General features: G+C 40.3%; 1 protein-coding gene across 3 annotated transcripts in view; it reads right to left on the bottom strand.

The window, feature by feature from the left end:
* furina (furin (paired basic amino acid cleaving enzyme) a) overlaps positions 1 to 26784 on the bottom strand; it is an 89505-nt gene that overhangs the window by 17511 nt on the left and 45210 nt on the right. For all 3 annotated transcript variants that reach the window (XM_017477538.3, XM_017477539.3, XM_017477540.3), the window contains exons 3-7: positions 21461 to 21559; positions 14574 to 14669; positions 11171 to 11299; positions 11011 to 11087; positions 1434 to 1522 (exon numbers count right to left, since the gene is read on the bottom strand). In XM_017477538.3, coding sequence (XP_017333027.1) covers positions 1434 to 1522; positions 11011 to 11087; positions 11171 to 11299; positions 14574 to 14669; positions 21461 to 21559 — 490 coding nt within the window. The remainder of the gene's footprint in view (positions 1 to 1433; positions 1523 to 11010; positions 11088 to 11170; positions 11300 to 14573; positions 14670 to 21460; positions 21560 to 26784) is intronic.

The raw sequence follows: 26784 nt of genomic DNA, 5'->3' as shown, positions 1-26784 counted from the left end.
GTGGGGCTTCTTTTTTTTTTATAACAGCTTTAAACTCTGCCTTCTGTTATACCTTGCTTGTCGAGACATTCACCACTGGCTTGCAAAGTCACTAGCAAAATGCATGGCTCAGCTAAAATATGTGTGTATTCTGCAAGATGATGTGTTCAGGACTTTCAGAGCTGTAATTTACATGTAATCTGTGAATGAAATAAATCTGCACATATTTGAGTTTGTTTTGTAAGAACAGCTTATTCATAATTTCATAAAGAATTTCCCAGAGCTGCAGTGTGTGTGTGTGTGTGTGTGTGCGTGTGTGTATATTTATTTATTTATTCATTCATATATTCTTTTAACCAACCAGGGTGGGACCTGAATGACCTCCCCCAGACACCTTTTGTTAAAGTAACTGAAACCTGTGGAACCAAACAGCTAACAAATGGCTATTGCTCTTCTGTCCTATTCATTGTGGTGTGCCACACCTGAAATGGAAAAAATAGGCTGAAACCTACTTAGGGATTACATTGCTAAGCTCTACCAGCTTTGAGGCAAGACCCAGAATGTAAGATTTAAACAGTTTCGCTCTCGTCCCCTGTGAACACGGACGACTGGATGTTATCTATCCAGTGTTGAACAACTGAAAGATTTTGCCAGGTCCCAGAGCCCAAACAAAGGAGGGAGCACAGGAGTGAGGAGATAAAATATGCACAGAATAGGATGAAACACTTAAAAAGATTATGGATGCTTACATGCAAATCTTTTGGCTCAGATGGGCCGATGCTGAGGCTCTGCAACGGTAACTTGCAAGATTCCAAAAGTGTAGCAAGGCTAAAAACACTGCTAATGCCCAAAATAACTTTTGCTCTAGATTCAGAAGTGCCATTGTTTTAGAAAAAAGATTCAGGTGTTTTTTAAAAAATAAATAAATCAATCAATTTTAAATGCCATGTTAGCATCAATGGCTGTTTTCCTGGCAAGATAAAGATAGGTAAAACAGGGCATTCTATAAATTTGTACAATATTACAACAATAAAATCTTTTCAACAGCGTCAACAACAGCAGCCATATAAGGTCCTTTGCTTTAATATTTAAAAAGGATACTAGAATTTTTCTAGTGAGACAGTTTGGACGCCTTCTAAATACACATGTTCTTCGTAAATGTGTTGTCTAGTATGGTTAAGAGCAGGACAGTCTGTTAATATCAGCTTCAAACAAAAACATGATTGTTATATTAAACTGAACATTAGGGATGCATCATTACCAATACTGATTGCATTCCTGATTAATACTATGTAGTTTGGTCATTTCATTATCAGTATTGATTCAGACAAATAAAAACATTTTTTAAACCCACCACCTACCCCCCAGAAAAAAAACAAACAACCACCAACCACTACTCAGACAGTCTTTAAAATAAAATATATAAGATATGCTACTTAAATATGGCGACTCACCTCCAATCTTGGCATTGTAGGCTACACCGACACCACAGATGTCATTGTTGGCAACAGCAGCTACCTCTCCAGCACATCGTGTGCCATGTCTGTCAAAGGAGAGATGATACAGGGTAAGAGAAAATGAGTTGTATTCAATCCATACATTTTTTTAAGGCTATATACAAAGGGACTAAAAGACACCGCACACAACAGCTATTCAACCTTTGACTTAAGTAGTACATTGATTCAAATGTTATGAACGCTGAAGAATACCATTAAAACCATCAGCCTAGATATTTACCAAATTTACTGTAACGGTAGGGGTTGGCCGAATGGAGAAGAAACAATAAACCCACCCCGACAGGTAATTGGCTCATTTTTTGCTCAAGTCCAGCAATGAAAAAGCAGAGCAAGCGATTTCTGCCTGCAAGCATTTTTCCACAGTAAGGACGTCCTTCAGTTTCTGATCAGGGAAAACAAGGGACAGTCCCCAAATTAGATTTATGTAGTCATCAGAAAGCTTTATTTGCACAGCCAGAATGAGTTTTTTCTCAATCAAGAGAAACACATAATAGGTTGTTGTTGTGTTAGGGCTTTATTTGCCTATAATATGCATTAGACAAGCTCACGTTAAAGCATAGATTGAGGAATTTTACAGTGATCCTTCTGCCAACTGTTTCTGCACCAAACTGTTTGTCAAGGTCCTTCTAATGAGGAGATTAGCACATGCCACATTTGCTCACCAGAATTCATTGTACGGGTCAACGGATTTGCCAATACATGATGTCCCACTGCTGTGACAAGATGCCCTGACTGACTAATGCAAACAACAAACACGTGGGGGTGAGGAGGTACAAGAGCCAAAGGGGGAGAGGTATTGCAATTCAACCAGCAGCAAAGGCTTTTAGTACAGGAGAACAAATGAGACAACGTGGCAGTGGTACGTTATCATCCAGAACCACCAAGCTCCCACTGTTGGACCCTTGAGCAAGGCCCTTAAGCCTCAACTGCTCAGCTTTATAAATGAGAGAAATGTAACATTCTCTGGATAAGGGCATCTACCAAATGCCATGAAAGCATGGCTAAAAGTAAAATATGCTATGCATCTCTGCACAATTAGAGACTATGGAATAAGAGATCAACCTGGAGAACCCCTGTTAGACACCAGTTCTCAGCAAGAGCAAAATGTCAGGTTAATTCCACAGGAGTATTCAGTTCACTTTGAACTCACTTACGCACTGTCATGGGACACAGCAGCTCCAAATGACTAAGGCACAGATTTAACACTTTTGGATAAGGCCAGATGAGTTGTTTAAAAAGAATGTATAAAACATGATACTAGCTAGAGCAAGAAAGTGCAGTCAATAAATCAATCTTCAAAATGAAGTTTTGTTTGAGTTCAGTCTGACATATGAGCAAATAAAAATGTGCCTTAAGGTGTCTGTTCTTTCTACTGTGACAACGGAGTGCTTTAGGCAAGCGTTTTCGGTTTCATAGATTAAATGGAATTCTCCAGAGTGAGTCAGACTGCATAATCGTCTGCACATCTGTACAGTTTGTGAGACTCTGGATTTGTGAGAATGCAGGTGCTTGATATTGATAAGAATGTACCAGAGGTTACGTAAATGACTGCTATCTAACCAGTCACCTAATTATCTAGCTCTCTGCCTAGAGCACGGCTACCTCTAATCCAGCAAGGTGAGAGGTAGTATACATTTCCTATGAGACACATTAAACCACTTCAGTGCAACATCAGAGCTGCTGCTGAACAGAATTGGAGGAGGAGAGCACCAACTGCCCTATTCTGTTTATGTGACTGGATAGAGTCACACTAATTGACAGAGAAAGATGAAAACAAGGCCATCATTTCCATCCGGAGAACAGGACCAATTATACTCTCAAGGACGCCCAGCCATGGATGGCTACACAACTGTAAAGAGCCGACAACAAGGCGAAAGCTTAGTCCCCTCCACTCATTTCATATTATTCTTAATTTTATCCACATTGTATGTGGAGAGTTTGTGCCTTTCCTGGCAACCACACAATCAAGTTGACTGAAACAGTACCCCCCTGTTTGTAACATTTGTGGCAGCTTGTATATGGTATACGTTTAGATTTACAAATAGCTACCCATGCATGATATGGACCTAAAGTTACAAATTTGAGGGGTATAGTGATGCACAAAAATCGAATTTCGATATGGTACAATGGTGTCTCGACATAACGCATTTTCAATACAGCAAAAATAAGTACTGTCTGAATGTCCGCTTTAGTTTTCAATCACCAATTCATTAAAACACTAACGCTTGTTTCACACATGATCCGTTTGCAGTATGCATTTTTTTTTTTTTTTTTTTTACCGTGCCGGTGTGGGTGCAGGTTTTCATTCCAACCAAGCAGGAGGCACACCTGATTCCACCTGTTTAATCAGTTGAGCTTGGCTTTCAATAGACTCAGGTGTGGCTTCAGCTTGGTTAGAATGAAAACCTGCACCCACAATGGTCCTTTCCGAATAAAATTGGACACCTCTGGCTTACAGCATTCACACTGCACACCGATGCAGCGTGGCCAATGCGTTGCAGTAGCAGTGCAGTGACCTTTTCCGCAACGAGTCTATTTTTTGACGTGCGGAATTAGAGATATTCGTGGTCAAAATCAACACGGATTGACACGGAAATTTCAACATAAATGTAGGTAATTAAAGTATACTACGGTTTTTCACAATCATCTCATTACTTTAAGAATGGAAAACCAAAACACTTACCAGGAGAGTTGCAAATATAACTTACGAGGTCAAAATGATATCTAAAGTATATATTTTTAATATGAAATGCACAACACAGCTTGCGTGTGTGGGCGGGGCACTCGTATCTCAGCAGAAAGCGGCAATCAAAGGATTTCCTGTATAAAGATTTAAATGCAAAAGAAAAGACATGGGAGACAGTTTCCTCGGCTGTTTGTGTGGATGGTAAGTTTGTGTTAAAACATTTGCTGTTTAAACATGAATACGTCCATAAAAGATTGTATTACTGTACTGTGTTGCTCTAAACGTCATTCAAAGTCTCGTCACCCTCCACCTTCATGTCCTTTTCTGAATGTGTTCCCAGGATCAGCTGCGCACTGCAAATGCATCTTATTTGAAAGCATACTGAGCGCGTGATGCTTCAGCACCGCATACGTACTGCAATACGCACTGCAAAAGGAGTGTTTGTGAACCAAGCCAAAAAGTGCCATAACTGAAACGTAATATTGATACAGGGTCTGCGTGATCCATTTGATTCTTAGCAGCTATGCATTAGAATGGAACGGGGAACATTAGCCCTGAAGCACAGGGCTTGTGCCATTCTGTTGTTAGCTAGTTATGCTCAATCACATAGCTTTCTGTAGCCCTAGATGTGTTTTTGAATCACCACCATGATATATATGATCTTTCTAATCACTGTTGTGATTTCTTTAGCCTGGACTGAATCACTGAGAAAAAGTCTGAACAAAGTTTGCTGTGCATACATGTGTGTTTGTGCATGAGTTTTATAAGGATGATGTCAGACATGTTTGATGTCAGTATTAGCCAAAGAGCTCACATACACCAGAGCTGAAAGATTTTCCAGTTCCTGCTTGTTACAAACCATAGCCATTGCTGATTTTCTCAAGCTAGTACACCGGCATATTGGCTTGTGAAAAACAGCATGCTTAATAAAAGCTTGTTTTTTTAAAACCCACATAGCCTCTCGATTAGAGATAAAGAAGCAGTTACTTTTTCAGGGGAAGCTGTGTGGGCTTGATTAAGTTTAAATGTTTATTCCACCTCACGTTGAACTTATTTTTCAATATTCAGACTTAACAAAGCAAGAGCCTTGCATCGGACAATATGATACGCTGTATTATTACACCCCAAGCAATTTTGTGTCTTTGCATACTAAGTGAACACTTTGATAGATCAGAGTATCTTGTTTTTTACAAGAGAGCATCGAATTTAAAAGGAGCGTCAAAGGGGCTTAACATTTTCCCAAACTATATTCGGTAACAAGTCGTATAGAGTTATAGTGGCACAAATACCCAGACCAGCAATTTTGTGTCAGCAAACACAGAGACTTGCACAGACTTTCTCTTTAGCTCCATCACTAACAAAAGAATAGCAAAGCAAGTTCCAAAGGGTTTGGAAGCTTTGTCCGATAGAAAAGCTTGACCTAATAAGCCAATCACGTAGTATTTAATGGCAAGAAACTATTACAGCCTTTGTGCTTTGTCTTCTGAAAACCTAGAGACATCAGATCCCTAATGGTGTACTTTAAAAAGAGAACAAATTTGCTCCTTGGGCTTTGTCGTTCAATCTTAAAAGTACGGAAACCAGCAACGTCGGGCCAAAGTCTTGTAACAGCTGGGTTGCCATGTCATACAGGTCCACAATACAATAAATCCCAACTCATCCCTGAAACACTGCGCACTCAGAAAAGCAGAAAGCTATGTTCTAATAAGCTGACCAATGTGCATGGAAACAACTAGAACAGCAGCACATTAGCAAAACAAAGCTCTATCTGGAATAGCAATCAGAAGACAGGCCCAAAGTTTTACGGGTAAAATGCATGAAAGGGTGGAATAAATGATTCGTAGAATGCGCTGCATTACCAGACTTGTACTCAACGCAAAACTATAAAGTTCTCTCATTATTCTGAAAAGCCACAGAACAGGTTCTGTCATATCACTTGTGCAAGCAAACGGAGCCGATATGGACCCCGGCATTAACTGCTCTTTATTTAATAAAGCAAACAAATAAAGAAAACCTCAATGGGCTTCAAGCCATCTGCTAGTGCCAGCTGCGGTACGTCCATCTGCATTTTTCACTCTTGAAATTGCAGTCAGAGCACAGAGGAACAAAAGGCCTGCAGCCTGAAAAATTACCACATGCTGGCATTCGAGATTCAGGCCCATTGCCACAGCAGACAGCCGACAAGCGACCTAGCATTCCTCGTCACGGGCCACTTGGTTGACTACATGAAGCAAAAAAATAAATAATAAATGCCATAAGAGGTCTTTGGTAATTTCAAAAAGACTCCGAGGTCATGATGGTATTGCTGAGTGTTAAAGGAATGCATTGCAATGAAAATTTGATGATGAAATTGCCCATGTTCACGAAGACTGGACAAATTTAATCCTGTTCAGAATGAGCTATGTGGCCTTCGGTTGAAACGGGTATTGTATTTAGGCTCCTTTCTTCGGTATGGCCGTGTTAAATTGAATTAGTTTTTCCCCCCCGGCTTATCTGAACCCTGGAGACAAGGAATACAAAGCAGGAGCATCACAAATAGCTATTTTAAGCAATAATGGCAGAAGAAACAGCTACATTAACATAGATTTATTTCCAGTAGCAGTGTCCTTATAACTGAGAGCAAAGTCATTAAGCAACAACTCATAAAATGATGGGGACTTGCCAATTTTTGCTGCCAAAAAAAAAAAGATAATAAGAGTAATACATTAACCACAGGGTAGTTGTTTTTAACTCTTGTAACATTAATACAGTAACCAAGAGGGTACAATAATAAAACAGCACAAGGTTGTTGTTGTTTTTTCTGGTCATGTAGTACATCCCTGAGACCTCAAAACTTAAAGTCCTTAGTGTAAACACAGCAGGACAGACTAGTGTTGAGGTCAACAAAGCCGCATGTAAGTACCATGGATATTAAAAGACCTGATATTCTAATGAAATATCATAAATCCACTGCACAAAAGAGATCAAAATGAGATCCATAACCGTTGTGATATTATAGTGTAGTCTTATAAGATGACCCATAATGAACTATTCAGTTCCTTTATTTGACCTAAGCAGGGAGTTAAAATCTATATAAACACACAATCTCACGTTTCAACTGAAAGGGTCATCAAATTTTGGCTCATTTGGTAGCAGCAACACCTAAAATGGAAGTTTGTTCTGATGTTCATCAGGAAGGGGCTCCAGATAGACAAGTTAACTAGCTAGGTAAGTAATGTTAGACAAGTTAACTAGCTAGGTAAGTAATGTTTAAGGTAAGGTGCTTGGTAACAGAAGCTTCTAGGACTTGCCAAATATTCATTTTTGGTATTGAGAAACAGCCCTGACTCTTCCAACAGTACATAAACATGACAGTCGGTCAGAGTCAATAAGAAGAGCTAGGTAATGAATGAATGATTTGTCCATCCATCCATCATGTATGCATGTAATTATAATTTTACTGCCATTAGTTATATATGATCAGTCAGGTGGGTCTGTTAGGATCAATATTTCCATCTCACGTGCATCACCAGCTGAAAGAGAATAAGGACAAACAACCTTCTCTGTCTCTCTCTCTCTGTCTTTTACACACCCTTTCTGTAAACAGTTTGGTGGTGGTGGTGGCGGGGTGTGTGTGGGGGGGTCCAGTTGGGACACAGTATCAGGTCAATTAAGGGTATGATGCAATACTCAGCTCCGATATTCATACTGTACATAAAATAAAACAAAAAATTAATAAATCAGCCCTGCTTTTCATTAGTAACACATGAATAATGGAATATAAACATTTCAACCCAAATCTGTCCCAGAAAAGCTAAAAACATAATGGTGAAAAACATCCATCAAAAGCCCATTTGGCAGCAGTAACCTCTACAGCAGGCAGCAATACAAATTAATGCATAGACAGACTCTGGCAGACTGCCTTCTGTACCGTGATCTAAAGCTGCCAAAAGCACCAGAAAACACATTCATACTCACACTGAAACTCAGCGATGACTAAATGGGCTTTTCTTTTGATAGTGTGCTCTCGTAATGTTGAAAAAAGAAGAAACGCAGGCAAAAGATTGCAAACTTTTAAACATACATGGGACCGAACAACACAGTGCTTTCATGACATATAGAAAAGCTCTTAGACTCTGTGTGTATTGGCAAAGGAAAATTTTTTTTCTTCCCCAAAAAAAGAGGGACTTTTTTTTTTTCTTTGAAAAGTAGCATTCTCTCAAGATGATGGATATCACGCTGTTACAGAACTGCTTAAAGCCACTAACTCAGATGATGATCTATCCACTTAGCTCAGATGATCCATTTCTTCAGAAGAACTACACTGACCATCTGCACCATCTCAAAGGAAATTAAAATTCAAAAGTTTAATGTGCTAGTTACTAATTTTGCAGGAGCCACGTTGTAAGCGTTGCAGAAAATCCAGTCTGAAGAACAGCAAAAAGGCTTGCAAGTAAATAAGATACTGTACTAGCTTCAGTAAACATGCGGGTTGGGCCAAACTCCTAGCCAAGGCGAATGGGGTCGTCTGGAGGAACTGCACTTTTGCTGCTGATTCAGGACCAGACTTGTGGTTTCACATACAGTATTTAAAGTTTAGGAATTGCGAAGAAGAAAATAATCCTGGATCAGGCCAAAATGCCAAACGTGTCTATGGACTGGATCATGATGAATGAAAGAGGGCTTTATAAAAGTGAACAGAGATGGGCTTTATAAAAGAAACAAGCAGAGACTTAAAAGCCCCATTGAGAACTTCGTCACTAAGGCCAGAGGGAGCATGGCAAGCTAGCTAACCACAGCCTACTGGACACGCTAGCTTTATTATTCAAAAGGTTCAAGGTTCTCAACCGTGGTGTTGTGGGGTCTCCTGAGATGCGCATGAAGTCGATGTAGTTCTATGCACATAAACTGGTTTTACTTAATGATAAAAAGTTAGATTATTTAGTAATAAAATTTGAGACTTTAGACTTTGTTTTATTTAGAGCTCATCTTAAACCCATTTTTACAGCAGACTACAGCACAGCCACATTCAACAAGCTCATGTTAATCAAAGTGGCACCGGCGACAGTCAGTGCAGAGCAGCTATAAGCCTATTTATGCATGGCACAGTAGCTAGAAATGCTACAAAATACAATATTCATGCTACATTATGCAGTGTATGCTCATAATCTAAACAGCATGTGGGAAGTATTACCGTTTGTAGCCTACTACATCAGCGTGTGCTCTGGCATTGGGCAGTGGTGATGTGTGTTGAATATTTACACAGATTTGCATGTTATATTTAATAAACAAGTGCACAGCACGCTAATGATTGCTCCATGCTATGATGTGTGGGGGTCACAATGCTTTTGGTGTAAAACAGGCTTTACCCTTGTGAAAATATTTGAAATGTAAATGTGAACCTATCTAAACTGTCAAAACTACCCATTTGCCAGCACTTAGCTAGCATGAGACCTACGGTTCATTGCCCTTGTGTGCAACAAATTAATGTAATGATCTAGGCTGGATATAACACTTTAGACTACATCTTCTCTTCTGTGCAACACACAGTGAGTGACAAGTGGGGTCAAAGGACAAAAAAAAAAGTTAGCGCTCATGTTTTAAGGAAAGTCTAATGCAAGTGCTTAGTGAACTCTTAGGAAGATGGATCTCAAGCATATAAAGTTAAACTATGTCCTATACGAGAGGTTTTTACATGCCCGACATGCCAAAGTCTTTGCACAGTGAGCACAAGCTCAGAGATAGTTCCAGTCCAAATTCAGCCTAGGAGGTCAAACTGCTTGTAGCTCTGAGCTTTTCAACCAGTCATTATTAATTATAGTTTGCTGCTAGATGACAAAGCTCTAAGACCCCAAAGCACAAAGTCTGAAGAACACCCCTTCAAATTTTAACCAATTCGTTATGTAATGGATTTGCCACCAGAAGTAATGACAAATATGGTCCTTAAGGGTTTTGTTGTGTTGTATTATTTATTAAGCTTTTAGACTTAATTTAAATCACTTGGCTCTAACAAGTGGCACAAATGACAAATGGGAGTAAAAGCTTCTCTGGTTTATAGCTCTTAATGCAATCGGCTCCTGTCACTAAAGCTACTTTCTTCCCAAATTTACTTTAACTGCAGTTGATTTATCTGACAGAAGGCAAGCCACGAAATGCCTATGAATGTGGGAAGATTTGTTTTGGTTGCTAGGGTGGACTGTTTTAATCCCCATCAACCCCTGGTAAAATAAAACCTCAAATCCACAAGAACGGCGTCGAAAACAATACGAGAAGGCAGGATAAAGCCACATTTCAGTGTTTTCCTAATGCATAAAGGGTAGACCGAAATGTGTTTAAGGTTTAAAACTGCTCCCATAACCCAAACGCACAAATTCGCTGACATGAAATAAGGTGAACATAAAAGGCACTTCAGCTTGGAGCCCATAAAGAGGCAGCTCAATGCCCAGTGCCTATTGTGGAGCTATAACTACATTTATGACTGTATGCATTTCACGGAGAATATCTCTTGTGTATGGTACAGCTTGTTAATGGTGTAGCACACACACGATAATAAGAGGATGCAGGTCTCCCTAGAGCCTTGCGTTTAAACTCCCAATTCTGTCCTATACAGCACCGATACTGATTTACAATGTCTCCAAGAAGCTTCTGGGGCTCACAAAATCAGCACATACTTCTTCAAACCCTGCCATCAAGAGCCAAGAGGTGATCTATAAACTAGATTTATACAGAGCTGTTTACACATAGTGGATGATCTGGTGCTGAGGTTTGTGGTTCAAGGATCAGTGCACTCTTACTTAACATTAAAATCCTTTTGTGACTGAAAGTTGACAGCATGTGTTGCAGACTCACCTGTTATCGTTGAGCTGGGTGTATCGAGGCTGAGGGTCTGGATCTCCATCGTTCACGTCATAGCTGGCATCAGGATCCTAAAATGAGGCATTTTTTAATTAAAAGTTTGGATCTGAAATAAGAATTGTGCGAGGTGTGTGGCTTTTCTTTTCAGACTCACATAATTACGCTCGAGGTCTGGATGGTTCTTCTCGATTCCGTCATCCAATATGGACACCACCACACCCTGTCCCGTAACACCCTGCTTCCAGGCTTCCTTCACATTGAGGTCACGGTCGTTGCTATTGTACTGAAAAGACGACGACACTGTATTATATAATGTATTATATAATGTATTACATGCCCCAAGCAGGAAATGAAGGGAGGAGAACAATGCCACAGAATATATTTAGCCACTTAGGATGGAGCACTTATTGCACTTGCTATTGAGATCACAATCTTCCCTCAAGCACAATATGCTCTTACAGTGCTAATGATAATCCATGTGCTAAGATTCACCAATTTCCTTTTTGTTAACAAAAGCACTTTGAGCACACGAAGATTTCAATTTAAGATAAAGGCCTGGAAACCGAGCCTGTCTTCATTCCATATCGACTTTCTAGAGCTCTGGCAAAAGAAATTAATCAAGATTTCCGGCAGTTAGCAATGAAGGTATATACCTCAGATCATCAGTCATGGGTCATTGAATTTGATTTGACCTCTAGTATAACACAAACCACCTTCAATCCACCTACACACCTGTCACAGGACTGCGGGGACTGGCATAACGGCATACCTTTCCTCAGCCTCGGAACCAGATCCAAAGGTTCACACAGCCCAGCAGAAGAAAACCGGTATTTCACTACACTGCCTAATAAATTCGGTCTTCTACCTCCACTGTGTCAGTTCACCCTTGCCAAGGGCAAAAGACGAAAGTAACGGAGGTATAAAAGACATAATAGTCGGCAACTATGTGATGATCCATTGACGACCTGTTCTATAGTCATGGATTCCAATTGAAAGTGTGACACTTCAGTGAACCGAGAGGAAGTGCAGGAATCTCATCATAATAACGATTTCCATGATATATTGCTGCTGCTGACCTTTAGTCAATTGCTGTTGAAATTTCATGTCATCCAGTCATTTGGTACAAGAGCATTTTTAAACTGTGAAAAAGATGGGGAAAAAAAGTAGTTGTTTCTGACTTTGCACTGCAGTACAGAAAAGCAGTCTCGGAGTCTTAGGCTTCTGTTTACAACTCCATCTCACTTTACTAAATGAAACAAACATCTATCCTTTCACTGGTTCATTAGCTGGAGCGTTCCGTTTCGATAGATGCTCTTCCTCCAATTCCAGAATGACAATGCAGTTCCCTGACAGTTAATGATTTATATTACACTATAGAAATGGAAATTAGAGGCTAAACAACTTTGCATTTTTCACCATTAAAGATTCATATTATAAGAAAAATGTTACACATTTTAATGAACACTGTGCTATGACTTTCAGCCTCTTTTCACAAGGAGAAAAACACTTCTAAACGGCGAAATAAAAAACCGGCTGACTCTCAGACTTGGAAAATATCCACATCAACACCGTATAAGTGCTGGTAGTAAATCTCTGCAAACTGGTTTAATACTTATGATAGTTCTAGCTTAAGGGTGCATACAGATGATCAGTGTTTGGCGCTTTGCTCACAGCGATGGTAGGCGGTAGGTGGAGGAGTTATAAGGGTTTTTACTGCAAGGTTGAAGTAGTGCTACATCCTCAAGAGTTAGCCAATTGGGTAAGTTTCTAAACGTTAACATGTACCTAAATCAAAGAGGAAAAAAGAAAAAAGAAAAAAAAGTTTCTAGTCACCCTCTGGAGAAGACGGGAGGAAAAAACACACCACGCAACAGAAGTGGCGCAACCAAAAAAGCATTCTCCCTATTGTTCCGAGATCACAAATTCGATTCCCAACAATGCCACAGCTGTCTGTGACTGAGAATCAAGAGAGCCAAGTTGGCAGTGATCTCTAGGTGGGAGGAATGTCTCTCCCCTGTCAATCATGGTGACACTAGCTAATCGCAGGTATCAGTGATCTCATGCATGCGGAGGAGGGAAGACAGATTTCCTCAGAGTGTGTTATGCCGTCCTGTGACGCAGCAAACTGAAAGGATGCAGAAACACATATTTGCCTTCATCCTCCCCAGCTGAGTTTTGTGATAGGGTAGAATTAGTTAATGGGTGGGAGTTGGCAAATAAAAATGGATCCACACAAAGCAGAATTGTCTGTAGGCACTGCTCTCTCCACAAAGAGAGCAAACAAGAGCGCTTTGGGGCTGTTCATCTGTTTCACATCTATGAAATCTTCTACAGTGGATCTTTCATGAACATTACTATGGAAACGTTTTATACAGTTAACATATCTGGGTGTAAGCACGTCGAGTCTCAAAGCTGGATGTCTCTCAGCTATGCAGGGGATGACCGTTTCCATCCAGCTACAAGTAGTGACTGTGGTTAAGGCTCTAGGCTACTAATCAGAAGGTTGTGAGATAAAAATCCCGGTACAGCCAAGCTACCAGTACAGAGCCCATAACCCTCATCTGCTTCACCTTGCTCAGATAAGTAAACATGATTTCTGCCTGACATGACAAATGTGAAAATTATGACTGCAATACCTTATTTTCATTCATGTATCAGAGGCAAACTATCAGAACTCTGGCACATTGTGATATCACTACCAAATAGCAAAACCAAAAAGAAGACCAACAGTTAGTGGTCAAAAAATACCATCAAATGTAGTAATTAAATTCACATCATGTCAAGATGTACTAATGTGATGCACTAATCTGATACACTGTATGGGCAAAAGTTTGTGGACACTATCATCACACTTGTACGTGCTTTTTGAATTTCCCATTAGAGATCTAGTCCCCCCTTTTACTTTAGAATATCCTCCACTCTTCTGGGAAGGCTTTCCACTAGATTTTGACGTGTGGCTGTGGGAATTTGCTCATTCAGCCACAAGAGCATTAGTGAGTTCAGGCACTGATGTTGGGTGAGGAGTCCTGGAGCACAGTCCGTGGTGTTCCGTGGGGTTTAGGTCAGGGCTTTGTGCAGGCAACTCGAGTTCTTCCACTTTAACTTTGGCAGGCAAACCATGTCTTCAAGGAGATCGCTTTGTGCGCGGGGGCATTGTCATGCTGGAACATGTTTGGGTCGGTTAGTCCCACTGAAAGAAATTGTAAAGCTACAGAACATAGATATTCTATGCATCCAAGGCCCACATATGGGTGTGATGGTCAGGTGTCAACTAACGTTTAGCCCTATAGTGCATTTGTGTGTCTTGAAACAAAACCGCATACTGTTGCAAGACCAAGTCACATCATTTGTGGCCAAAGTTTTGAGAAGGCTAAGCATTCAGCACTGGTTAAATTGATGCAATCACATGCACCATGATATAGAACATAACCTCCTACTCAGATCTGAAGGATAGGCCATCTTTATGGGCCAGTCGTTCAACTGAAGTAACAATCAAACGTGGTGACATTTCACTCACTGACCACATCTGCCCGAGCATGTATGGGTGCATGACTCACCAGGTACCACTGCTGTGCAAACTTGGGGTCAACAGGCTCGGAGTAAATGTCCCTCTTCTTCCTCGGTTTCACCACTTGCTGCTCTGTCCATTTTACCTAAGAAAAACACACACCGTGATAATGCAAGCATGTTTGAATCAATGACACTCGAAGTACAAAAAGGCAGTATTACTAACCCAGGCAGTTGTAATAATATTACAAATCAGGATTTTAATGTTAACTGAAAATGAAGTGGCAGATTTGACGGTAGCAAATAATGTGCATAGACAACTAACATTTACTCAGTTATAATGCATATTGCTGTAAATCAACTTCATTCATGCTCATGTCTAGCGTATTGGGAAATGATCCTACGACAAGCATTAGTGTTCATTGGGGCCTTACATTTAATCTGCCACTCTTTCCCAGGCCTCAGCAGTACTGAAATTAGATGTTATATCAGATGTGGAGGCAAGCAGTCACTGTACGAGCGCTTCAAAAAAGGAAATATGCCCATCAGCTATAAACAGCTTTTCTATTTTCAGAATGACTTAAACTTTTATGTAGTAATCACATGGCTGGTGAGAAGGAACAGTCGACAGTTTAATAACTGCTTAGCCTGTGTCTGAACACCCATCACTAAAATGATTCCTATATATTAAGACAGTCATAGTAATATAGAAATTGTCCTCATCATCATGGTAACAATTTATAATGACTTGGAAACCTGTAAAGCAGTCAAGCTAATAAAGGCCAGTAAACTAAGAGGGAACACAGGTAGACAAACTCCTGACTGAAGCAGAGCATCCAGCCTCCTCTGTTCAGCAGCAAAGTGACAGCTCGGCTGAAGTGATCAGAGCACACAGCCAGAGTAAGTCATCCCTGACAAAGCTGCAAGGTCAGGCTGAAAGTAGCACAGCTTCATCTTGGTGGAATTACCCAGGTAGCCAGCACTCAGTTTACGAATGCAAAGCCCAATCCACAGGCAAGTACCACAAAATGAGCATAGTTTATTAGAAATGGTTTCATTCTGAAAGTAACACCCACAAAGGAAAGGGAGCGAGGAAGAGAAGAAAAAAAAACCCCCACAACAGTTTAACGTCAGACATCAGAGAACATCAAAGAGTCGTCTACAACAAGAACAATCACGGAAAAATTCCAATACGCATATGTATTACGCATATGTATGGTCTACTGGACCTACTACTATGCAACTTTTTTTTTTTAACAGAATAATTAAATAAAATATAACATTATAAATAGCTGGAACGTATTATATATAAACTTATTGTCCTTAGGTTTTCTCTCTTCATTATGCTTTCAGGCCTATTAGGATAAATTAAATCACAAATAGAATAGTTAATCTAGGAGAAACACAACAAGTGATGTACATGAGGCCCACCATATCTTAACGGCATTAAACCAGTTGTTCAATAGTCAGCAGGTTGAATACAGTAATTATTTAGCTTCTATATGAATGGCCTCTTGATGGTAAAGTGTCTCCTACGTGAAACCTCGTGTTTTTTTTTTTGTTTTTTTTTTTAAATTGATTTGGTATAAACATGTGCCATCTTTTTTTATTACAAGGCATATTGATAAAATAGGAAACCGTTTGTGTTATACCATAAGATCCTCTAATATCAAATCAACTGATCTGATGAAACATGATAAAGTCGATCATTATTTCTGATACCTGGTCAAGTCCACTTTTAGTGTCTCAGGATTTTCACTTTTGAAGTGCATGCCTTTTTGAACTATAAATGTGGATTGCATAGCCTTTTCCATAGGAGAGGACTTTGATGTCGAAATCGTTTAATTATTTAAATTTTATTTTATATATATATATATATATATATATATATATATATATATATATATATATATATATATATATATATATATATATATATATATATATATATATATATATATAAAAAAATGCTAAGGTCATGAAATATTAAAACGCTGTCTGAGCTTAGTATACATCTATAGAGAATTCGTTTATAAAGGGAACTCGAAGTGCAACAGGGAAAGAATTCATCCGAGACCAACTAAAACCCGGCTTATTATTTTTTACATTGATGTCAAAAGCTTTCTGTGAAAGAAGAGTAGACTGAAGATTGTGGTAGAATTTAAATTTCTCTCTAATCCTGTATAAACTTCACAGGCCAGAGATAATGTCGAGCTCATCTCCTCGACTCAAATGGGAATCCACTGCATTCACCAGTGAGCAATGACGGACAGAGTTAATAACGTAAACCTGAGAGCATTCCTGCGACAGACGTGTTTTAAGACTATATGTCTAGGTTCACTTCACAGACTGCCAAAACAAATGAGACCAACTCCATTCCAACCCCGAGTACAGCGTTAATGAGACTGCATGCTGAACTTATGATCGACAATCTCTTGATACTTGAGACTAGAAACTAGCGCCGTGATTAGTGTGTACACAGTCCTGAATAACGACAGGATTCTGTTCCCTATTAAGGCATTTCAATCAATGCATAAGGGCAATTAGAAAATAATTAGAAGCAAGTTTGTAGTTGTTGAAAGTGCGCCATCATTGCAATACTTGTATGCAGAACCAACTGATTTGCTAATAAGCAAAGTGTCTGATCTGCTGAAGCATCTACTAAAGGCCAAATCAGTGTATTCAAAAATAAAATTGATGCAGGATAAACAAACTAAGCTTAATATGCCAGCATTTTAGCTGTTCAGACTTTAAGGTGGAGAAAAACAGTAACCAATGCCTCGAGCAGTGATTTTTCCAAGTTATGGGGAAGGACTGAAAAATGCAGACCAGAAGCTCCAGCAGTGGAGATAAAAATCTCCATTATAAATGAGTCTGGAAGCATGTAATCTGGAAAAGCTTAACTAACCGGCCACTCTCCAGACATTTCAAATACAGCAGGCGGTGGTGGGTAACGCACATCAGAAGGAGATACTTGTCTGTCTGGACCAAAATTATTGTCATTTCCTCAGGGTATGATATGAAATGTGACGCTATGATGGCAGCATAACAAGTCTGAAAGCCCCCAATAAAAGGTTCCAAGGATAAAGCTTTGATAATCTTTCTAGCTGCTCCCATTTTTATAAGGGTAGTTCAGTTTAACTTCAAATTAGGAAAAGCAATGTAAATTGGAAAAAATGTTTGATCCCAAAGTCTTCTGTCTACAAGTGTTATTTCGTGATAAGAGCCGTCTAAAAGCCAGGAAGGCTCCCATTTCAATTTGGCGCTAAGGGAGCAAAAGAATTCAACAACAGGAAGTGGAGCAGGGCAGCTAGCGGAAATCTCATCAAGCTTTGTTGAGAGGGTGAGCAAAGGCATCTGGCACGACTGAAAGTCTTTCAGTAGCATCGCTGCTTACAGGTATAAAATCATGTGTCTAAAATGACGTGGCTCCACTGCGGTTGCGTAAACATTAGAAACGTCCTGATCTCAGTCTGTGATTAGTAATGATGAAGCAAAAACATCTCTAACCAGTCATCTACAGAAACTGCTTCAGGCCCTGTTTGGTCATAGTTTCTGAATCGGTCCCATCTTGCCACAAGAGCAGGCCCATTATTGTTTTACTTGCTCCAAAAGCAGATGAACCTCTATTAATCCTTACAGGAGACTTGATAATGAGTTTAATCAGTCGAGATGGACAGTAAAAACCAAGTAATAGGGAGAGAAAGCCTTTTATTTTTTTAAAAGGGGAGAATTAATTTTTTTTTGGCTCTCAAATCTGAATTAATGGCTGTTGAACCTCTGGGGCGCCTCTGGCCTGGGCGTCTGGGACATTCACACACACATTATAGAGACGCATGCACATCCCACCCAGTGTGCAGTCATTGTGGCGAGATCCCAGGTGGCCTCATTATTCACACACCTCATCACTTCTGCACACCAGACCAGAGTGTTTTTGCACATCTAGCTAAGTCAGCCTCTCACTCCTGAAGGCTATCCAGCACGAGTCTGCATGCAGACTTTAGCCCCCTGTAGAAGCTGAGTAATGGCACATACTGATCCACTCAGTGATTTCCATTAAGGAGATTTCTAGCCTCTGGATCTGAAGGTGTGCAGAGATCAGGTTTCATGTCGCCTCTGATCTTGCCATCTGGATCGAAGCGGCTGGCGAGTGACAAACACTCTTATGGCTCTGAATAGCTGCAGATGTTAGGCTGAGCCATTGGAGACACCTCAACTTCAAACGCTCATGTTTCAAAAGTTGTCGAAGAAGCAGGAAGGCGGTCCTTTATGTGGTCTTAATGAAACACCGCACAAATATGGGGAGTTGGTGTGGGAGTAGCCGGAGGAGATGGCAACACCAGAGGAGCTTCTGAGGGCTCTTTCAATTAAAGTCCGGCATAAAAAAAAAAGCACCAAGTGGAAGACGGTACAAGCCAAGGATGATGTGGGCCAACAGATGTCTAATCATGCTCAAATGAGACACCGAGCTTATCACCACACTGATCCCACAGAAGAAATCAATTCCCAGGAAGGCATACAAGACCTTACAATAGGTTATGTTTACACGCAAAGGTTTTTGCCAGTGATTGCAGATCCCCAACGAACTGTTTATATGTACAATAAACTGAGCCGAGTGTGGACAATCTTCAATTATATGCGCATTAAACGTAACCCACAACATAGTTATGCATATTCAGAGCATGAGGCTTATAGCCGCCATTACCAGAAGTCTAGTCAGTGCGTTCAGATTTTTAATCGTACTGCTTGTGTTAAGTTTTTAATTACTTCTATCTCAGCACAAAAAAAAATAAATCATCTAAGTGTGATTATTAAACACACAGCAAGAAGAAGAGATTGTAGCCAGAGTAAAGCTGCTCATTAAAACACATCTGCCCGACATTCAGGACCAAGGACACAAGACACAATGCACAAATTATCAATCAGTATAATGCTTTTATTCATCTTATACTACCAACATTAAATGTCATTGTTTGATAAAATGTAGATTTCTTGTGTTATACTCAAGTTTTCACCTCTTTTTTTTTTTTTTTTTTTTTTTTTTTAAACAGAAAGTTCTGCATCTTGGCCGAATGTCTAGAAATATTAAATCACTGAACCAAATCTACGGAGGTCAGTCCACGTCCTGTGTCTGCTTCAAAATGTTAGTTCATTATCATCATCATCATTAATAAAATAAAGTTTATTATTAGTTCAACGCCCATCGCACAGCCCAGCCAACCTAGATTCAAATCTGTTACATGAACCGTATTTTCTACCATGATGGTTTTACTGCACAAGGAGCATATTGTCTCAACATATGGGCAGATTCTGATAGTGACAATAATTAGACAAAGATTTACTTGATTACTAGTCTTCTATTTAAGAGATTATTCAAAGGGTTACCTAGACCATTTGATCAGATCAAAATTTCAACTCCACAAATAAAGTGGATGGTGAGTGTATGTGTGTACATGTGTATATATACCCACCTTCCACTTTAATAGGAACACATGTACATTTATGCAATTATCTTATCAGCCAATGATGTGGCAGTAGCACAATGCACAGATTCATGCAGGTCAAGAGCCTCAGTTAATGTTCACATCAAACACAATCGGGAAAAGTGTGACCTATGACTTTAACCGTGGCATGGTTGTTGGTGCCAGATGTGCTGGTTTGAGTATTTCAGAAACTGCTGATGCCAAGATGCTTTTCTGCTCACCACGGGTGTAAAGAGTGATCATTTAAGCAGCAAGTATGCTTCAAGTTTTACGCATACTCTAGGAACAGCACACAGTACGCGTGACGCAAATTTCATCATCAGCAGAGTACATGTGTACTGTATGGGCGCTGCTTGATTTTTCTAACCGTGCATACTTTGTACGCGCAGGTCGCACATGCACATTTAATTCTTTTGCACTATTTAGTTGTTCCACAAGGTGGCAACAGTGACCCAGGGCCGTTGATTCTCAAGGTAGTCGAAGCATAAACGGAAGAGACGTAAATGAGTGCAGATTAGAAAGTACACCTGTGGCTCAGGTTGTAGAGCAGGTTGTCCACTAATTGTAGGGTTGGTGGTTTGATTCCCAGCCCACATGACGAAGTGTCCTTGGGCAAGACACTGAACCCCAAGTTGATGGCAAGTTAGCGCCTTGCATGGCAGCTCTGCTACCATTGGTGTGAGAGTGTGAATGGGTGAATGAGAACCAGTGTAAAGCGTTTTGGAACCGCTAAGGTTACAAAAGCGCTATATAAGTGCAGACCATTTACCCGCGTTTGTATAACTCTAGCCTTAACGTGTATAAGCATTTGTATACGGATGCTAACCGTGCGAGAGATTACCCAAGCATTGTTCTTCGTGTTGTTGTGATCCTTCTTCAAATGGAGTATACTTTGAAAGGCTACGCATACAACTGCGCACATACACTAGCTTACATGTATAAAAACGAAGTATACCTTTATACAAGGTATGCCTCTAAGTATAGTATGCCTTTAGAAGTAATATATCCTTCCTGGCAGCTCAAAACAATCTGGCCATTTTCTTGTGATCTCCATCAACAAGGGGTTTCCTCCCACAGAACTGTTGCTCACTCAATGTTTTTTGTTTTTCAGACCATTCTGTGTAAACTCTAGAGACTGTTGTGTGTGAAAATTCTAGTTCTATTCCTGAAGAGAAATATGTTGGGCTACAAACCCAAGTAAACTTGTTTGATATTCCCCGAACACTCTCCTACCCCTTCTAGTCTGACTTGAGCTATGGCATTATTAAATTTTAACTCAATTATCCCATTTGGGGGGGGGGGGGGGGGGGGGGGGGGGGGCCAAAAAAAAAAAAACATCATATCTCACAGAATAAATGCTACATTTGAGTAGCATTTACTGGCTCAAAAATCATGCACTGCAATACTGAGTCGTCTTAAATGTCTGGAAGCGGTGTGGAGCACTTCACACATACCTGGGGCTCTCTGTGCAGGCGAATGTGTGTTCCTCTGTGTTGAGATAAAGACCTTTTCACCACCCTGCGGTGCCGAAAATGGTAGTATTCTCCAAATATCTGCCAAAACACACACAGAGAGGAAAAACATTTAGACTTGCATCTAAAAGATATGCTTGGTAAAGCACAGAGTTGTTTTGAAATGTCGTAAATGAGGAGGCATTCAAAACGCATTTTCTAAGAAAACATGGTGGCAATACACCACATAACAAAACCACATTTTCTCTTACTTGACTCTTACTAAAGAAAAGGAGATTACTTTATGTATCCATCAAACATGGGTTTAAAAAAAAAGAAATCAGGATGAGACACTAATGAAATACGTAGCAAGACAGATATAGTAACAATAAAAAGAAAAAAAGATCAAAAGAAGCAAAGCTGAAGACAGGAGCACTCTACTCTCAGACATAAAGAGAAAAATCTGAGAGAAATAGACACACAGTAAGACAGCTACACTTAATGAAGCTGCCAAGTTAAGGCTGCCTTAATGAAAACGGGCAGTGCAGATTAAGCTGCTCCAGTATTACAGGTCATCTTAAAGCGGTCCAAGTGCCCCGACCACGACCTCATTTTTAGATCAAAAGGCGCAGACTACATGGTGAAGGCGTACGCCTGATGTACTGAACTGAAGTCAGCCGGCCTCCTATCCACACAACTGCCAAGCTTTAGTTTTCAAGCAGATCGATTCTCCCTCTGATGAATGGGAGAACACAGAAGTTCATGAGCTGCTAAACTCCTGATGTGTGTGTGAGGCACATCGACATGTCTACCTGTGGGGGTGAGGAAAAAAGGAGGAAAGAAGGGAAAAAAAAAAGAAAAGAAAAAAAAAAAGGCATGGCATGACTGAAATCATCATTCAACCCCAGAATCCTTGCAACAAAAACATCGAATGACCCCTGAATGACAAACTGAAAGTTTCATTAGATGCTGAGAAGCTGTATAGATCATCATCAGGTCTAGCAAAAATGAGCTCATAAACGTAAAATGAAAATGAGCGACCCTAAAATCCTGACAGAAAACGTAGCAATCTAAGAGTCGGTGTTATGTTGAATGATATTAAAAATGACGTGCTGAATTTTTCACATCAGTAGGAAGGAATTCATATTCTAAGTGATAATCTCAAGTAAGGACCAAAAACCCCACATGAACAACTACATGCTTAGATTTTGTAACTTGGGTACTCATCCACTTGTGTGATATGCTTAGATGTATTACGGAATGTGTAATACAAGCCTTTGGGTTTGACACCGAATTGAACAGATATGGTGATGATGGTGGGGGGGGGGGGGGGGGGGGGGGGTCATGGATTGTCGGTGTAAGGGATAAAAAGCATTCAGATAAGAGGGTTTTCAGTCCTGATCTCCTCCCATTCATTTCTACTTAATCTCAAGTAAACAGCTTGTATTACAACACAAATTCCATAAGCCATATAAAACCAGTGTGGCAAAGAAAAGAATAAAGCGTTCCGAAAACAGATTTGCTTCGAGGCACTGAAGCAAGTGGAGAAGCCAACCATAAAGACAATCACAGATTAGAGAACAGGGACGAAAAATGAATAAAAGGATTATGGCATAATGAAATAAGCACGGTACAAAAGAAGAAGAAACGTTGGGTATGACGGGTAAAATTATAAGGGGCTACTCTGCAATCAGAGTTCTGTAGAAAGCAGTGGACAAGGCAAAGTAGAGCCAAGGGCAGGTGCGTTCTGATCAAGTTGAGATAAGGGACTTAAAAGGCTGGATGTTAAGTCACAGCTGGATTTAGTGCTTCTAGCTCTAAGCTTAGGCTAGCACAGAGATGAAAATAATGCCATATCATCCCAACATCATGCTCAACTCCCTCACACACACACAAGGAAACAGCATGTCCTTCCCAAAACATGGCAACAAAACATTAGATAAGATCTGGAGTTGTGTCATTGGCCTCTGATCCAAAATCTTGACATATTTAAACCGAATACCAGATAATGCAGATGTATCTCAAGTTTCTAATGCCAAGTCTGAGAAGGCCTGCGGTGCACTTGCACTGCATCTCGAAGGAATGCATGGAACGTCATGGAGAAAGATATTTATGGACAAGGATGAAAGCAGACCTTAAAAAATAGGCAAGACACAGCAATAATGCTAGCCTGTCAGCGCTACACTGCTCTAACATCTAAAAGCAGAGCTGTGTCGTGAGAAATGTGCAGGTGGCCCAATTACCTCCCAGTGTACGGTAGACTCATCAAGTAGCTTCAGAAAGGAGAACAGAGCAGCACTAGAGAGAGATCGCAATGAGAGCCCCACATTCCCACAGAAATTAGTGCCATCATCTACAATTAGCCTCCACCTAACCTGACGTGTACCATTAGAGCTCCTAACTATCTATATAACAATCTGTACAAGCGCACAATCTCCTGCTACATTTTAACTAAGGCAGAGATCTAACGGAAAACAAAACGAAATGTTCCAGTGATGGAAAAAAAACGAAACAAAGGGAATGTCGACAGGCAGCACTGTGCGTGTTAAATTCGCAGCAGCCTCTAGGGATAATTACTGAAATGGAAGGAAGGGCTATACAACAACCTCATTGAAATGCAGTGCCATACAGGTTTTAAAAATAATCCAGCAGTTGTTTATTTTCCAATTAAATAAATGTCAAGATCAACTTGGTATACCAGAGAAAGCAGACCACCTGAAAATGAGAATTAATTCTGCAGAAAAGCAGAACGCACATGCTACTCTCGGGATACCAGAGCAAGCTTGGCCCATGGTAACGCTCACACATACACAATATCTCTGGAGGAGTGCTTTATAGTCCATGTAAGGCCTTGAAAATATTTATTTATTTTATTTATATATATATATATATATATATATATATATATATATATATATATATATATATATATATATATATATATATATATATATATATATATATATATATCCCCACGCCCCCCCCAAAAGGCCTTACATGGACTGTATATAGGTCTGCAATTGCCCTATATACAGTCCTATTGGGCAGTGCTATTTCTGACTTATCTTTTTTAAACTTGGCTGCGACAGCTTATTCAGGCACTTAAAAGGAACATCTTTGTCAGCCTAATCATACACATCTTACATAAAATACGGGTCTGAAATGTCCATAGTGGTAGTTAAATATACAGGTCCAAGTTTACATAAAGTCTTAAAGAAAATGCACCCTATCTCAGTGAGCCAGACATGTGAACCCACATGTGCAAGCAACAGATAATGAAAAGTTTCCCCTCCCAAATTTGCAGCCTGAAGCAGAGCAGTAGAAGATGGCCATCTGGGATTTTTCACCAGGCATGAACTTGTCCCCTGTCTCGCGCTGACCCTCTCATCTCAGAGACTTCTTGTGCTTCATCAACCTTATACTGTCCTCTTAAACATCAAGACTTTTATAGACTGTTTTCCTTTTTAAGAAGTATACCACACTGTCACTTTGCATTATTCACGCCTTTAATCACTCCCCCTAAATTTCAAAGCCTTGAGCTAATTGTGTGTATTGGGACTGGGATCCTTTGGGCCTTTGGAATACCCAAAAAAAAAAAAAAAAAAGGTTGTGGGACTTTTTGGTTCATGTGAGTTTTGTGCAGGAGGAACTCAGAATCTCTGGAAAAACAAATGCAATGTTTATTAACATTGGAGCGTATTGAAAGTGATGGCCTGCTCCAGCTAAGTTCATTAGAAAATATTGCAGGTGCCACAGGAGCAAAAATAATGAGCTGGTGGGATTGGTCAAAGTTCCTGCAGCGGAGAGTGGGATTTAAAATCAGTCCCACACACACACCCCCCCTCCACCTTGAGTACAGACATTCATTGTTCCATGCTCCTAATAGAAGCTCTGGGTGTTTTCACACTTTGTCTGAAAGCTTAATTCCACAGCCGAGCTCCTTCGGTGGAGGTGCTCCTAATCACAGGTTTGCTGTCACATAAAAGAATTCCTCCCAAACCATGGATCAATTCAATCCAGCAGGTTTGCAAAATGGGAAGCACTCGGTTCATCTGTTTTCTGTTCGATTTGTTTTTTGCTACCAAGACTCAAGCAGAGCAGAACAGCACTTTTCGGTATGGCATTTCATCGTGCAGGAACACCTGCAAATAAGGAGTCCCTCTCGTAGATGATGAGTTTTAGACGTGCAGGCAGACACGAGATGACGCGCGTTTTTACAGTGCTCCAACCCTATGAAAGTGTGGTTTTATACTTCAATACCCATGATAACTCTTTCCTCAGCATCATGGAAGTAGAAAGTAACAAGACAAGTGAACCATGTTACTCAGTACATGGCGCCAGTAATGAACAGCTCCCACACCTCATGTGAACCGCACCAGGGTTCGGTGGAGGCAAACCCCCAGACCACCATTTTCTAAAGGATCAGAGATCAGTTCTCGGCACCTCTCCCGGGCTCGAAAACAGCATTCATGCTTCACCAACTGTACCAAAATCTGGGCTCAAACAACCCTGGATCTGGAACAACTGCTAGTGAGGAAACAAGTCAGTACTATGTGAAGCATAAGCAACCCCCTCAAAATAGGAAGTCAGACACTACTTTGAAGTTGCCACATTTCCAAGTCAACAGTGTTACCGTACTCTAGGAGTACGTGATGAATTTACACATATTCCACACCATAGGTGATCCCTGGAAACCCTCTAACTGCTCTCATCATAGATCAGACTGCGCTACAAAGTCCTGGTGTGCACGGACAATGGCTAATTAGACCGATTTCTCAAATGAGCAGCTGTGCCAGAAATGTGCCGGTGCCATGCTCACCCTGGGAGCACTTAATAGCTGTCCAACAGCACATTCTTCCTCATTTTTTAATAAATATGAGGTTATTAGCATTTCATCTACTACAAATTAATCCCCAAAAGAGTTTGTGCAAATTTATGATGAGGCCCAGAGGAAAACATGCCAGCTGCATGCTAGCTTTCCTGGGGGCTGGGTAAATGGGGGGACCTGCACAGTCTGCTATGCTTTCTATCAGAGACCTTTCATCTTAAGCAGAGCTGCTTGTGTACAGTTCATGGAGTACACTGGCATGTCAGAAGCTATGGCTCTTACAGCAAGTCCACACTGATTTAAGGTATCATCACACAAGGAATGGCTCAAGTATTTTTTTTTTCCCGTCAAAGATGTCAACACCATATAAGTAGAACTATATAAAGAACCCAATAGCACGCTCATCGAATTACTCGAGTCTGAACACTGCAAAACTACAAGACGGATCTGCAAGTTCTTCACAATCTATTAAAGGCAGATCGATCCAATGCCAAGCGCA

The sequence above is a fragment of the Ictalurus punctatus genome, chromosome 10, assembly GCF_001660625.3.
Source record: "Ictalurus punctatus breed USDA103 chromosome 10, Coco_2.0, whole genome shotgun sequence".
NCBI classification, from domain to species: domain Eukaryota; kingdom Metazoa; phylum Chordata; class Actinopteri; order Siluriformes; family Ictaluridae; genus Ictalurus; species Ictalurus punctatus.
This window is presented reverse-complemented; position numbering and strand designations above follow the sequence as displayed.